The sequence below is a fragment of the Zeus faber genome, assembly GCF_960531495.2.
Source record: "Zeus faber genome assembly, chromosome: 12".
Taxonomy (NCBI): Eukaryota; Metazoa; Chordata; class Actinopteri; order Zeiformes; family Zeidae; genus Zeus; species Zeus faber.
The window spans coordinates 20,506,127-20,522,085 of NC_137196.1; the positions used below are offsets into that span (position 1 = coordinate 20,506,127).

Below are 15,959 nucleotides of genomic sequence, written 5' to 3' on the forward strand. Positions count from 1 at the left end.
AGAGATGCCACTTTGAGAAATCTCTCAGCCGGGCCAATTCTCAGCGGGGGAGCTCGTGCCCATCGCACATGAAAAACCCCAAAAATCTGGGCAAATACGTCTCGGCTTGCCAGGAAGAGTGAGCTGATAAGAGAATATTAACATAATTGAAGCCCTCCCTCCCGGTATCTCCGGGGCATGTCCCTCTGTGCTTCCCATACTCCCATTCAGCCGCTCAGAATTATTTACCCCTATTAGAGAGATATGAATTGAGGCCATTCATACGTGCTTGGTAAAAGCATTTTTGGATGACGTCCACTGTACGACGAGAGCAATAGCTCATCTAACAAGCGGAGCCTCTGGAGCGGCAGGCTGATGGATGCAGACCAGCGTTTTCCTCCTTTGATTTAAGAGCGGATAATAATAAATAAATTGGTGCAAGGATATATATAATCTTGTGTCGCAGTAAGTATCGTATTCAAACTGGTCACTTTTGCCGCGTGTTCATACAGCGCCGGCCCGTTCACATATATGAGGTGCACCGGGGGAGGTCGTGACTCGCGCTCAGACCACGATAATACCAAGAAACCCCGCGGAGTGGGGATCGATCGCGACGCGGAAACACCACAAATAACATGGAGGGCGAACAATGCGCCGCTCACAGAGTGCACGTCCACGTCTGCTTCGCTGTCGCCGGACTCGCACGTCATGGCATTATGTGTCACGGAGCACAAATGGCTTGGGGAAGAAAACGCGGAACATACTGCACTTGAATACTAAACGGGAGGTCCAGGAAGAAAAGCTCATCCGACACGGGTGTTTCAGGGAGCGTGTGTTGGTGCTGTACACTATGATCTTCTACTTGGATGCATCTCCTTTGTCCTATAGCGATGTGTAGTCTTTTGCGGCGACGCGGAGCTCCGCCGGCACCGTTCCCGACGGAGGACATGTGTCCGAGCGAATGGCAAGACCATAAAGAGCCCCGCCTCGTCCCGGAGGCCGCGGCGGTTCATCTTTTGGGCGATTCCCGTCTCACACCAGCCGCCGCGCGTCACTTTGAACCTGCCGCCGCTCTTAACTGAAGGTGAAAGTGGCCTACATAGGGAATAATAATAATAATAATAATGACAATATTAATAATATTATTAATAATGATAATAATAATAATAATAATAATAATAATAATACATATGTACTCCCGAATACCTTTGACGATACGGAGGGGGGCTCGGCTCTTGGCGGTATTATGGAGCAGAGACAAGGCCTCAAGTGTGCAGAAGAGCTCTTTATTTTTAATTAGTCCCGAATATGTTATTGTTAAGGCACTCGGCATGAAAAGGGGGAGGAGATGGTGGGGGGGAGGCGGGGTAGGGCGAGATCTTGCATCACTACATTAGGACAGCGCTAACACAGGCTCATTATAATTTGCTCTTATAGTAGTAGGCTAATTAGTTTGTCGGGGTGCAGTTTGTCCTGCTTTCCACGTGGTCATTAGGAGGGTTTTTTTTTTCTGTATATGTAATTTAATGTTATGTCCAAAAAAAAAAAAAAAAACCCACAGCGGCAGCGGGATGAGCTGTCAGAGTTTGACTTGAAATATTCTATTCTTACCCTTCATTGTGCTCTGGCGGTTGATAATGAAGGGAAAGGAGAAATTCTCGGGATTTGTTTGGCTGCAGTGACCTAACGCGATAGGAATTTACAGCCTTTGACCACCATGACAAGTCTCTACCCAGGATGTTCATTACTCTGCTACTGCCCTGGACACAGTAGTGAAAAGTTGCTTCGTTAATATTATGGTGTATGATGTGGAAATTTCAAATCAAGAACTAAAGAGTGTACCGGAGTCAAAATTCAAAAAACACAAGAGGATTAGGGCCACGTGAAAAAAAATCTGTCAGAATTCTGTGCTTAATTCTGGGGAAAAAAGTCAGAATTCGGTGATTAATTCTGAGAAAAAGTCCAAATTCTGTGCTAAATTCTCGAAAAAAAAGGCTGAATTCTGATATTAATTCTGAGAAAAAGGTCAGAATTCTCTGCTTTATTCTGAGGAAAAAAAATGTAATTCTGCGCTTAAAATATTTTTTTCACATGCCAATATTTTTTTTGCCATGTGGCCCGTGTCTTTGATGCACCATAAAGCTCATGGTACCGCAGTTTAGCATTGGGGACATCACCAGAGACCCTTTTCTAGCCTATATCCACAGCACCTGCATCAGTGTTTTTCCAAAACAACTCCAGGTAAATTTAAACAGGTGTATTTTGAGCCGTATCAAACAGGCGCCGATTCCTCACACCGTGTACCTATTGTTTTATTAATATTTCATTAACATAGTGGCACGAATGTACAAACAGTGCGTCTCTAATTACCAACAGGGAACACACTCATGCATGAATCTCGTGTTGCGGTGCGACTGTTTCACATGAATAAGCAACCCGTTTTAATCACAGCGGAAAGCAGCCGAGCCGGCATCTTTGTCTTTGTAACTTGAGTTTCAATTGAACAATTCATCATCTGATTATTAGTGCTGGTTCGCCTCACACCAAGGGTGGGTGGACAGAAAAAAAAAACCCCAAAAAACACGAGAAAAAAAAAAAAAAAAAAACACAAAAAAACAAAACAGAGATTGTTTGGGCCGCCTGAACAGATGGTTGGCTGTTATTAAGGGGAACCTCAAAGCCTTCGTTGAGAGCCGCCTGATTGGAGTTGTACAAACAAGTGTCTCAATGTCATTTCACCGCTGCCCTCTTTAATGTTAACGCCACTTCCTGGAGAGAGATGGGCGTTTATTTTGTACGTTATAAACAGTGGATCCCAACCTTTTTCACATCGAGGACTTCATTTATTTGATAGATATTTGGCCACCGACCTCATTTCATAGGGTTTAGCCTCTGGGGAGCCCGATCTGAGAACGAGTTTTGTATTGTTCGATATTATTTAGTCCCAGCTTCCACACCCAAGAGAGATAACAGCGACACTAGGATCAGAACAGGCATTAATGTACATCCCGTAATGGTGGTTTAACTATTAATCATCCGGCTGGGGACCTCCCGGACCTTCTACAACGACCCTTGCGCGGTCCCGTGAGAGGCCGAGCCGTCAGGCACAGGAGTCGCAGGTAGACTGAGGCATGAATTAGGGGATTATTTACAAGAAAATATAAACAACTAAAGATGGGTTCCAAAATCAAAAACTGCAGTGAAGCGTTTACAAAATAAATGATGTGGGATCCAACTAAAATGAGGTCAAAATAACTTCGACAGGGGTTAACTTAAGGACGACCTGACACACCGAAGAGACCTGACCAAATGAAACAGGAGGGATAACGCCACAATAACACGAGTGCACATGTTTAAATAAGTGCTAAATAAACCTCAAAAACGTGAATCTATAAAAGGATTACTGTTAAAGTAAGTAAACATCCCCCCCATGAGCTGGAGCTGAATGGAATCCTCCACAGTTCGTTTATCCCTGCAGCTGGGGACTTCCTGTTCCTCCCAGCGGGGATGATGGCGCCCGACAAAGATGGCACCCGATGGCTCTCATCCATTAAACATGTATATGACACAAAACTTTGTAACTCTGTATGTGCATTATGAATGTAGTGTATAAAAAGATCAATTTTAACAAACAGATATAAAGCTGGTTAAAACAAGGTGGGCATGGATGTATAAAATTTTAAAATGTATGGCGAAAATAGGGACGTAGGGTCATACCCTCAGTATGAAGTTCCTTCATAACAATTGAACTGGATATAAACATCAGCATTGTGCGCCTGTGTACCCATCAGCCAGTGCGGTGAACATTTCCATGGTAACAGCGAGCTCCATCAGTCAGAGACTTCGCCGTTACACTGTTACACTCTCCATGACATCGTTAATAAAACATGTTTTTCTCAAAACAAAGTTGATATCATAGAGACCTGTGGCTTCTGCGGGAGCAAAACAAATTATTATATACATTGCGTAATATCTACGTAATTATTTATAAACGTTTCAAATCCTAACGTTAAACCTTAACTCTAAAAACTACACAAACCTCAATTCTGCTACATTTTGTGATGCATCTTGATGCCATGGCCTCATGGGTAAAAAAGTTATATTATTATAAACCTAATAATGAAAAGTATGGGTGAATAACGACATGCATATGTTTTTAGGGGTTAACTTGGTCTGGGAATATACCTGCGTAGTCAGAATTTACATATGTAATTTGCAAAGCTCTGAATTATATGTTAGGCCATTTTAAGGCGTCCCTATGGACGCTACCACCTCTCTAAAAGAAACCCAACCCTGCCATGGCAGTGGGGGGCCAAGTGTAGATTCCCAGACCATTCACATTCTAAATGGAATACAATCAGATTTTCATTATACATTGTCGTACAACAAAACCAAACACCATTTTGGAAAGGTCTCCTCTTGTAGATTAGTCTATGTACATTCGAGATATTTTAGTGGACCCTAAACTGAGATATTGACCTTTGAACCCCGACGAGAGGTCACTTTTGAAGCCCTATATCTCAGTATTTAAAAGAGCTACCAAAATGAGGTCAACTGTTTTGGACAGCCCAGGGCATGAACTTTTAGAGGGGTGGTAGCATCAATAGGGTGGGTCACTTAAAATGGCCAAATATATAATTCAGGGCTTTGCCAATAACATTATATGTTATTGGCAATTGACAAAGCCCTGAACTATATGACATATTATGTAAATTCCGACGATGCAGGTATATTCCCAGACCAAATGAACCCCTAATAACACATGCATGTCATTTTTCACCCATCAATTTGTTTCATTTTCAGGTTTTTAATAATACAACTATTTTACCCATGAACTACAGTCATTGCATCATTATGCATAACAAAATGGCACGGAATTATAGTTTTTGTAGTTGTAGGATTAGGGTTAACGTCAGGGTTTGAAATGTTTATAACTAATTGTGTAAATATTACGCAATGAATATAATAATGATTACCGTACTGGCTGATGGGTACACCAGGCACGCAAACGCTCATATTTATGTCCATTGTATCTATAAACTAAATTCATACTGAGGGTATGACCCCATATCCCTATTGGGGAATTAACCTAGAATTTAATAGACCATTCAATAGAGAAAAAGTGAAACCAGTATCCCCGCTTTTATTTTGTGATAGAATGAAATTTAAACCTATGCATTTCAAATTGTAATACGTCCATGCCCCCGGACACTCGTACCCCGTGACTATGAGAGAAGGCGTGAGATAGGGTTGAAAACAACACATTTGAACAGGAATCTTATAGTGTGTTTGTTTTTGCCACTGTGGGTCTTTGTCCAATGACAGTTCTTTATTTCAAAACAAAAACTTCCCATACAATCCCATACCAGCCATTCCCCTATGAAGGTGTGTATACATGTATACTTGTATTCCGTGGACACACATGGAATAAGACCACTAAACAACATCCAAATCCTCGCTGAAATCCTGCAGAGGAAGGACTTGCCACCACATGACAAACAAAGCCAGGGAGCTTGACTGGGTGTCATCACAGCCCAGCGCTCCTCCTCCTCCTCCTCCTCCACCGCTCCTCTCCCGTTTCATTCTGTAAACATGACAGAACTGAGCCTTGTTATCTTGGGCTGCAGACAGATGGAATTGGGGAGCGTTACAAGTGTGGCACAACAAGACAAGTGGGTAAAACCCGATCCATTGATGGAACAAACAGGGTTCTGAGAGAGGCTGTTTGGCTGGGGCGGGCCCGCGCTCACCACCTCGTCATGCAACTGGATCACCACTAAATTTCACAGAAAGGAACCCCCAGACCTCGCTCAGATCCATTTTATTTTACCTCATTCTTATATGCAGGTGATCCCTTGCACTGTTTCTTCCCCTTTTGAACAATATGCAGTTTCGTCTTGGCCGAGTGATGAAAGTCAAGCGTGCTGATTGGCTAGTATTTACAAGGTAAATTAGGTCAAAAAAATAAAGAAAACTTATTTTAGTCATTTTGATATATTTTTTGGCTCTGTCCTTGTTCCTAAGTACCGCGTCATTCTTGAGCCAAGCATTGTGAGGTGATGAAGGAGAATCTGCCCCTCATAAGTTTGCCGGTATAATCATTCTCACTTGTGTTTTATTGGCAAGTGGAGAGAGAATTAGATTAACCTTTAATATTGAATCTAAATGATAAAATCTAAATGGGCCTTGCTTGGCAAATATATGACCACTTATTGATTTTTCATCATGTCCCTGCGATCTGTCATTTAGGGGAAGAAAGACCATTATCAAAAATGCAGCATTTTTATAGGGAGAGTCAGTCCAGATAAAAGGAGCCAGAGAGTCACATTTAAGATAATTTGTGAGGCACCACTAAGTAGCAGTGTGCCACTTTGTGAGTTGGCAACACCTGGCCTGTAATAATAATAAGCCGTCTATCTGACAGTTTCTGGTCAATCGGTCTTTCTGTCTAAAGCTGATGGCACCTCAGTAAAAAATATATATATCTAGGAAATGAAAAGCCTGCCTGCAATGATGGACTGCATTAATGGTCCCAACTAATGACCTTGTTATTTCTGGTTGATAAAGCTCGGGGTACTCTCAGAGGTTTTATGGTGCAAACAGCATGGCCGAACAAGAATATTTGAGAAGCTTCATATGAGTATATAGACGCTTTTCTCCCTATGCCATGTCTTAGCAATCCATTGGTCAAATCTATATAAACAAAGACTGTGAGCTACCCAAGCAGCCTCCCGATCGGAATAATAATAAAAGACCAACAACTAATTAAGGTTGTGAAATCATCCGCGTTTCAGGCTCGGCCTTCATGATGGTCAACACATCCGGCCGCTTCGCCGGCCAGAAGGCGCTGCTGCTGACGCCCCAGCTGAAGGAGAACGACACCCACTGCGTCCTTTTCCACTACTACCTGGGGGGGCGCGACAGCAGCCGCCCCGGCCAGCTCAACGTCTACATCAAGGAGAACAACAGTCCGCTGGGGATGCCCGTCTGGAACGTCTCGGGTGCGGCCACTCGCACCTGGGGCCAGGTGGAACTGGCCGTCAGCACCTACTGGCCAAACTTCTACCAGGTAGGGCCGATCTCCCTGTTTCCTGCCTTAGAAATTCAGGATGCCGGGATATTGCCGGCGATCATTCCCTCTCATTCTGGCAACAGCTTTATTGTCCCGTGTTGCATTATGTGAGAAAGTCAGTCAGCCGATTTAAAAACTCAGAGGTTCTATTGATTTCTGGAAGTGTCTCGGTATCCATGGTTATCTTCTCTCTCTCTCTCTCTCTCTCTCAGTCTCCCTCTCTCTTTCTCTCGCTCCTCTCTCAGCCAGCTCTCTCCTTTCCAATCCTGAAAGTCATTTTAACTTACCAATGCACACGGCTGGGGGGCCAGGGCCGGGTGATTTCACACTTTCCTGGCTATTAGTGTTCACCAGGCTTGTTCCAGGAGCCCACCAAATGTTAATTGAGGCAGAGAGACCCCTTAACCTCCCAGCGGGAGCCGGTTCTGCCAGTGAGTTATTTCATTATGGCCAGACAGGGCTGTGTCCATATAGGTAGCGGAGCGTCGCCCTCCTCCCCGCTCATCATAGCCTCCCTGATAACTAAGTTAACAAGGAGCACCGCTGAGCCTCACGCTGCTGAGTAGAATGTGGGAGCCAGTGCCGCTTCCGACCTTAATGGATGCCAGGCGGACAAAATGAAAAGCAAAATAGGAGGGAGGCAGCGGCTGTGGAGCCCGCATCGCAAAGGTGCCATTCAGTGCTGGCCTGAGGGACGCTCCAGCAACCGGGCGATACGGATGCGGTCAAATGTTTACTCCCCGGCTCCAGACACTCGATGGAGCAAGTCGGCAAGTGCCACTCAAATTCCTCCCCGAAGGCAAACCGGTGATATCTCATTCCGGTAACGGTTATGAAGCATTTACTGGAACACACACACTGCGCTTTTGTTTTGGGTACAAAGCAAAGTATTGTTTCCCTCCCAAACCCTCCATGGAAGATGTCATTATTTGTAATTGTTCGGGGCCCAAACTTGAACTTTCAATCACCACCAAAGAAAAGAAAAAAAAATCCTTGGAATTGTCGCTAATTAGCGGCATGGCACTAATTATAGTGTATATTTAATTGCACAGAACCCAAGTGATTGTCACAGGGAAACCACCCGATGCTTGGAAATTACTTTTTAATTACCGGTAAGGCTTTTTTAGTCAAAACGAGCCTTTGAGCTTATGATAATTACTCTGCTGTCAGGTCATCCCTAAAACTTTTAATTGAGATTGTCATGTATTTACCAAAACTGCCGAAGCTCCCTCGGAGCCCTTCTCATTCTGCCTAAACGCCATGCAACATGCTCCCTACGTCCATTCACAAGACAAAAATCAACGGTGCAGAATATGGAATCACATTATGTATTATGGAAGTCTCATATTTGTGTAATCTACCACAGAACACAAACAGCCTGTTGCAAATCAATGCTAGTTTAATCTACGTCCCAGACAGGTGAAATCCAATGCTACGATTCACTCTCTGCTCCTCCGACAAACCAGGACAGTGAACTTTCATGTGACACATAGGCGGCTTTAGTCCCCTGTGAAGATTTTGGCTCTGTGGGTCAGGCCCAATTATGCACTGTGCTATCATTGATGTGGGAATCAATTATATCACAGCTATTAGCCCGCCTGGCTGATGTCTGTTGCACAAACAAAAGATTTCAATTAGAGAAGTGGGTACCAGTTCATTTGTCTGGTGGCGATGATATGGAGTGGTTGGCCTTTTAATTTTCTTTAGATTAGCCAGTAATGAGGCCATAATTGGCACCCGAGACGTTCACTTTCATATTTCATGAGACAAAAAAAGACATTTTATAATTAGAGGGTGTTATCTGAAGGCATTCTCCTTCCCCATAGACAATGGCAACTATCTCCTTTTTCCACAATCCTAGGGTACAAAAGGCATCCCAGGGGTGTGTGTGTGTAGCCCGGCCACGGGTAGAGACGTGGGACACATGTCCCTGGGTGATGCCGTAAAAGGAACACGCACATCGATATATATAATCTACTACAAAGGTATAGGTTATTACCATGGCATGATGGCATGTAAAGCATGGACGGTGCCGTGCGTGTGGTGTAATCAGCCTCGGCACCACACCCTCTCGGTTTGGGTTGGTCTGGCATTCCGTTTCCCTTTTTATCGCGCTCAAGAGCAGGGGAAGCACATAACTCTTAACTTTCAGCGGGGGACACGCCTTCCCCGTCAGGCTCCTGCAACCATTTGTTTTGCCGGCCCCCCCTAAAAATAGGGTCGTGTTATCCGGCACGCCGCAGTTGCGCCTGTGTTTGGGGTTTTTCCTGCTGTCGAATGATGGCCGCCAACATCCGCGTCTAGCAAATACCGCGCAGGGCACCACAGCGGCCGCGCGGCCACGGTCCGTCTCCGTGTAAACGACGCTCCCCTTTATGGCGTCAAAGGTCGAAGCAGAAGGAAGCGTCGCGGTGTAAGCGCCTGACCTCGCCACTTTCCACGCTGTTATGCACTCATTAGGGCCGGGCCTCATGTAACACCGGGATGTCATAACATCCATTGAGGCTGACGTACGGCGGGACTCAACGTCCGTGGCCCGGGGCCCTGGCGTCCCGAGGCAGCCCCGGCTTAGAGTGCACGGCATTGGGCAGCCTTATGCGTCCTAACTTTGGCGACGTGTGTCCATTCATCACTGCTGTTATGAGTCTTCTCTCTCCTCCTCAGATTGTGTTTGAAGTGGTAACCTCAGGGCAGCGCGGCTTGCTGGCCATCAAAGATGTCACGGTCCAGGGCCACCAGTGCAGTAAGTCCTTTATTTTCCCCCTCTCGTGAGAGAACCTCATCATAACGTTCGCTGTCCTCTCGCCGACGCACCCTGCAAATATCAATATCCGCCGTTCCTTTTCAAGGCGCCCCGGCCCCGGCTAAACAGCAGCAGGATGGCGTTTATCCAACATGTGAATCCTCCTCTCTCTCCGTCTCCCTTAAGATATACAACGATGGAGCTGACACAATTAAAGAGGCCGCTCTTCGAGAGCGGGCGTATTAAATATGTCTGCTGACAGACGGCGGGAGGGGGCGGGAAATCGCGAGGAAGGCAAAAAAAAAAACAAAAGAAAACGCTCCCGCTAAGACAAATAGTGCCATCTTAAGCCACTTGCAATCTGGATTCCACCATTTCGCTCCTCCCCGAAGGATGTTCTCTGAAGTGGCTCGTCTCCTGGATTTGTAGGGGCCTCCGCGATCCGTGCGGAACGTGAGCGCCTGCACTTCAGAGAGAGCTAATGAGCATCTATTCAGCGGTGTATTTAGAATCATCACGCTTTTTTTGGTCTTGGCATGGGCTGGTACTGTGGGACCGCACGGTGAAGGGCCCTTCAGGACAAGAACCTGAGTGGCTGGCACGTCATGGCGCTCCGTCAGACTTACACCGACTCTGCAGCTTAAGTCGTAATCAATATCATAAGGCTTTGTCGTCTGTTCGAGTCATATTTTGGGCTGCCTCCACCCCAAATGTCCCTGATTGTCGGACCCGAATAACCTGGTCACCGTCTGGAAACCATTGGAATTCCCACAAATGTTCCGTCGATGGGATGGATTGATATGGGGGATGGACGGCGTGGATGAATAGTATTTAAGTCAGATCTGTGGGGATGAGAAAGCGGATCGATGTGTAAAAAAAAGTCTCATAAGCGGATCAATACCCGCGATCAGGTTTCTCCGAGTGACAAGCTGGATGATCAGAGGAAGCCCCCGAGTGGAAGACGGACACTTCATTTTCGGACGCCCGGTGGTCCGTCTCCCCTTCCGATCATTAAAAATGGATTTTTCTCATTTGGCATGGGAGAGGACTAATAGGTCAAAGTTATAAAAGTGGCTTACTTTAAAAGACGATGGTTATGAAATCTCGAGCGGGAGCGAAAGTCGATGATGAAAGTGATACAATTAGCTATCGCCGAGTCTTTGGAGATTTGGTGATGTTTCGAATCAAGGTCGCCCGCGCCGGATTGCCCTATTTCTTTTGCAGTAGCAGAACAGGAGTGCTAATCAAAAATGTTCTACATAACTTACTTTTTCCGCGGACCGTCCCAATCAGCCGGCTTGATGATAATGAGCACACTCAGAAAAGAGAATAATGCTTTTTGAAGAACCCCCCCAATTAACCAAAGGGTACAGTAAGCGAGAAAATTCTTTAAACGCAAACGCCAGTTCTGTTTTTCTTTGTGTTTAATGCTCTAAACAACGACGTTCCCAAACAATGCTTCTCCACGACAGCCCGTCGGGGAACGAGTGCGGGGATTTTTTTTCCGAATGCTGCTCTTCCTGTGTTTTTCAGTGACTACGCCGCACTTTCTGACGATAAAAGGGGTGGAGGTGAACGCCGGACAGACGGCGTCTTTCCACTGCACCGTGAACGGACGCAAGAGGGACAACTTCCACCTCTGGCTGCAGGTGACGCTTTTATCATAAACTGTCTGTACAGTATATACACAGCAAGTAGAATGACCTTGAATGGTGATCCTCATTTTTTATAATAATGCACACTGGTGATTGTTTTTTTTCCCCATTCTGAATATTAGCTATAATCGGAATAGATACCAAGCTGCGTCGATGAAACGAATGTCTTTGTGTTGACCGTGTCCGGTCACCACAAAGTGTGCGTTATTTCCTGCAGTTTGAACCCAGACCTTACAGATGGAAGCCTGGTACACACACATGCACACACACACACACACACACACACACACACACACACACACAAACACAGCTCATCAAATGTGTGATATAAAACCCACGTTAAGGTCTGTGGAGGCCTCTGGAGAGATACCCTTACATAAAGCCTTATATTTTTGGGAGGCTCTGAAGAACCATCTTTGCGTCTCGCAGACGTGTTGCTTGTTAGCGAAACTCCCAAAATGCTGTGTGTGGGAGGGGAGCTAACTGTCCCAATAGGATCATGAAACTGATGTAATCACGTTATGTTTGGGCCCAGCGCGTCGTGAACGCGGGTCACAGGGGTGTCATGTTTCCTCGGTGAGGGTTAGACGTGAAGTGCGTCCCCTCAATCCCCTTCGGAGTCCCTCTGACGGACCCCGATCCCAGATTGGGAAACACTTTTCTCGATCAACACATTGTTTCAAATAACTGCTCTGACCTGGAAAAAAAGAAAGCCCCTGTCTATCTGTCTATCTGTCTGTCTGTCTGTCTGTCTGTCTGTCTGTCTGTCTGTCTATCTATTTATCTGTCTGTCTGTCTGTCTGTCTGTCTGTCTGTCTGTCTGTCTGTCTGTCTGTCTGTCCATCTGTCTGACTGTCTGTCTGTCTATCTGTCTGTCTATTTATCCAACATAATTCATTGAATAATTAGAGTAGCCATTACAATCTCCACGGAGCAGTTTGGGAACAGGGCGCTGTTCGCTCTTAACCCAAATAAGTACTGTGGAGTGTTCGCCTTGCAGACACCTTGCAGACACCGTGCATACATCATGCAGACGTCGTGCAGACGTCGTGCAGACGTCGTGCAGACGTCGTGCAGACGTCGTGCAGACGCCCTGCAGATGCCGTGCAGACACCGCACAGTCGCCCTGCACGGTACCGAGCTCCGCGGCTCCGCGGCAGCAGCCCGGGATTGACCTTGTTCTGTGCTGGGGAGGAAGGTAGTGCATCTGGCGGACCCAGCCGCTAAGCACACTGTCACACATGTGATCAGTGAGGGCACGGCGGCGGCAAAGGTCCCGTGCCAGGCACTCCATCATTTTAACAAACACGTCCTCATTAGCACAGAAGCTGGAAAACAAACATTAAGTGAAGTCCCCCGATGACAGTAATGAAGAAATATTTCTAATGAACAAATGTCCCCCATCTGCCTGCTGTGAGGGGTGACAGCTGGGGGAGAGCCCGGTGTGCAGGCGTGTGCGTGTACGTGTGTGTGCGCATATGTGTGTGCGTGTGTGTGTGTGTGTGTGCGCGTGCGTGCCTGCGCAAAAAACATACATGACTCCCACCTCTGTTGGGAAGGACACAACCACACTCAGTTTTGCCTAAACTGCATACACACACACACACACACACACACACACACACACACACACACACACAGACAAACACACACGTACACACACACACACACACACACACACACACAAAGCAAGAGGTATAAACAGACTAGAATAGCAGACCCCACACACACATACACAAACACACACACAAACACGCAGGCACGCACACGTGGTACCCAGTCTTTGAAACACACACAAGGTCAAGGCACTTTGCTAATTGAACCCTTCCATTTAGGACACGAGGCTCATGTGTTTGTCCCGGCTCCAAACAGGGCATCGGCGGGCGGGAGGCCCCGATGAAGGCCACCAAACCTTGGAACAACCGGCGCTTCATAGGCACTTTCGACGTGGAGAACACCACCAAGGGCGACTCCGGCCGCTACCGCTGCATCGTGCATTCGGACAAAGGAGTTGGAGTGTCCAATTACGGGGAGCTCACCATAAAACGTGAGTAGCGCTCTCCCCCGCCGGCGGAAAGACGGGACAAAACAAAACAAAACGCAAAAATAACACAGAAATAGAACAGACGCACGCAGCCTTGGACGCTGTTGTCCACGCGGCGACCTCCAGCAAACTCAGCGGGAGACAAATAGGAAACGTTGTTGTTATTGTTGTTGTTTTATTTATTTGTTTATATATATATTTTTTCATCCCCGTATAGAAATGTCCTCAAAGGGTTCTTTTACTAAAAATACAAGCTGTTTTCATGTTGATTTGTTGCCCGCGGGACTTTAATAGCCGCCGCCGCCCTTGACTGAGCACGGCTCCGGCTAAAGGAGCCGCGAAGGCTTTACGGCCGCCTCTCTGCTGCGACGCTCCCGCCGTCATTTTGATCGGAATTTATGGAGTCGTCCGGAAGTTAAATCCTGCAAGGCCTCACTTTCCGATAGCCCCCGTAGCCCGGTAATGGCCTTCTATATTTCTTCACCTCAATTCCCCCCCCCTGCGCTCTCAATTGAATTTACTGCCCCGCGTCTTTTCTTTTTTTTTTTTTTTCGTTTCGTTCTGATACGTTTTTTTTTTTTTTTTTTGTCTCCCAGCTTTATTTGATGGATAGGTTTAATCCCAGCCGTCCGGATCGAGGTCTGTCAATCATGCGAAAATGGCTGGGGCCCCCAGACTTAACAGAGTGTGTTTATGTGTGTGTGTGTGTGTGTGTGTGTGTGTGTGTGTGTGTGTGCGTGAGAGAGAGAGAGAGAGAGAGAGAGAGAGAGAGATTAAGTCTCTCTCTCTCTCTCTCTCCCGCCCCCGAGTGTTTCAGAGGGGTTTCAGGGACATGTTCAAGTGAAATTTACAGACACGGAGGAGGCCCTCGGAGCCACACTCGTGCATAAATTCCGCAGCGCAAACAAACAGCTCGCACGTTCTTGTACACACCCACACACACAAACACACACAAACACACACACACACACACACACACACACACACACACACACACACACACACACACACACAAACACGCGCATATGCTCAACGGCCCACTGGCTGGCTCGCTCGCTCCCTCCTTCGCTCGTCTTCGCCCGGCGCCGTCCTCGCTGATTGTCGGAGACGCGTTAACGCCGACAAACCCGGTTAGCGGCAAAGTGCCTCCGTCATAAATACTTCACGTGCGGCTTATTTTTCCTCCATTTTGGGGCGTTTATCGGATCCCCGCCTCGCTGCATCTGCAGGATTCTATTCGGGACCCTGCAGAGATTTTAACACCTCGTCAGCACGTCGGAAGAGGAGGGGAGGGAGGGAGGGGGGAGGGGGGGAAGACATTTTCCCCAGTCGTAAGATAAGTGTCGCGCATAAAGGCTGGAACCTCCTCTTATTGTTCCAGCCATGAAACAAGTACTTAATACCCTCCACCGCCGCCCCCCAGTGCCACCCCGCCCGAAACGTATCTGACTCATAAATCCCTCTTAAACGCGTATTCCGCCGCGCTGGATGTGACTCGTTTTTCGGAGGAGTGACCAAGGAGTAATTCTGTGGATTATGAGCTTTTCAACAGTTACACACACGCTCATTACCAAACACTGCCGTCTTCGGCTTCACCAGGAGGAGAATGAACGCTTGATTATCCCAGATAATCACTTCTGCCTTTTTGTGCCAATGTTCCGTCAGATTTATACGCCCGCGTGGAAGTGGATGTGGAAGTGGAAGCGGAAGAGTGCATGTACTTCCAGAGCGCCGCGTGGAACAACCCCCGCCCCTTCCTCCTCCTCCGACACACACACACACACACACACACACACACACACACACACACACACACACACACACACACACTTGGCTGTGGCTTCCCCCTCCCCTGTCATAGTTGGACTGGTAGCTCAGAAATCTGAAAGGCGTATAACTAGTCCCGAGTCGCGGGCGGGCGCCTGTGAATATGCCCGGGCCCAGAATCTGCTGGCGTGCGCTCAACGTGCACGGCGGGCCCCGGCTGCGGCCCGCCCGGTTGCGTAACATGGCGTCGCCCGGCGCTATCTCCCGGCGCGCCGCGACAGTGTCACCGCTAATGAGGGAAGCCGCCCAGGAAAAAAACAAACAAAAAAAAAAAAACCCCAAGCCTCGTCAGGCTCAGATCATTTTCCTGCGACCGTCCCCCTCTCGTGTCAAGATCCGATCAATTCCTCCGTTGCGGCGGCCCAATTAGGAGAGTGGACGACATAACGAGAACCTCTGGCGTCCTAACAAGAGGGACTCAGTGGATGTTATTGTCGGATAAAGGACGGCTCGGCACCCGCAGTCGCACTGACATGTCACTAACAACAAAACAGGAGTGTCAGGTCCTTGTTTTATCTCCGTTGTGGTAAATGGCCGAGCGTGACGGGATTAAGATGTTGGTGTTTGTGTGCGTGTGTGTGTGTGTGTGTGCGCGCGCGCGCGCGCGTGCACGTGTGCATGGGTACCTGCACGATGCAC

General features: G+C 47.3%; 1 protein-coding gene across 1 annotated transcript in view; it reads left to right on the forward strand.

Annotated features, from left to right (window-relative positions):
- LOC307238363 (receptor-type tyrosine-protein phosphatase mu) overlaps window positions 1-15,959 on the forward strand; it is a gene marked incomplete at its 5' end in the record, with an annotated part of 194,768 nt that overhangs the window by 50,576 nt on the left and 128,233 nt on the right. The window contains 4 exons of the mRNA XM_080011296.1: window positions 6,774-7,048; window positions 9,716-9,794; window positions 11,328-11,443; window positions 13,322-13,496. Of these exons, the coding sequence (XP_079867422.1) occupies window positions 6,774-7,048; window positions 9,716-9,794; window positions 11,328-11,443; window positions 13,322-13,496 (645 nt within the window). The remainder of the gene's footprint in view (window positions 1-6,773; window positions 7,049-9,715; window positions 9,795-11,327; window positions 11,444-13,321; window positions 13,497-15,959) is intronic.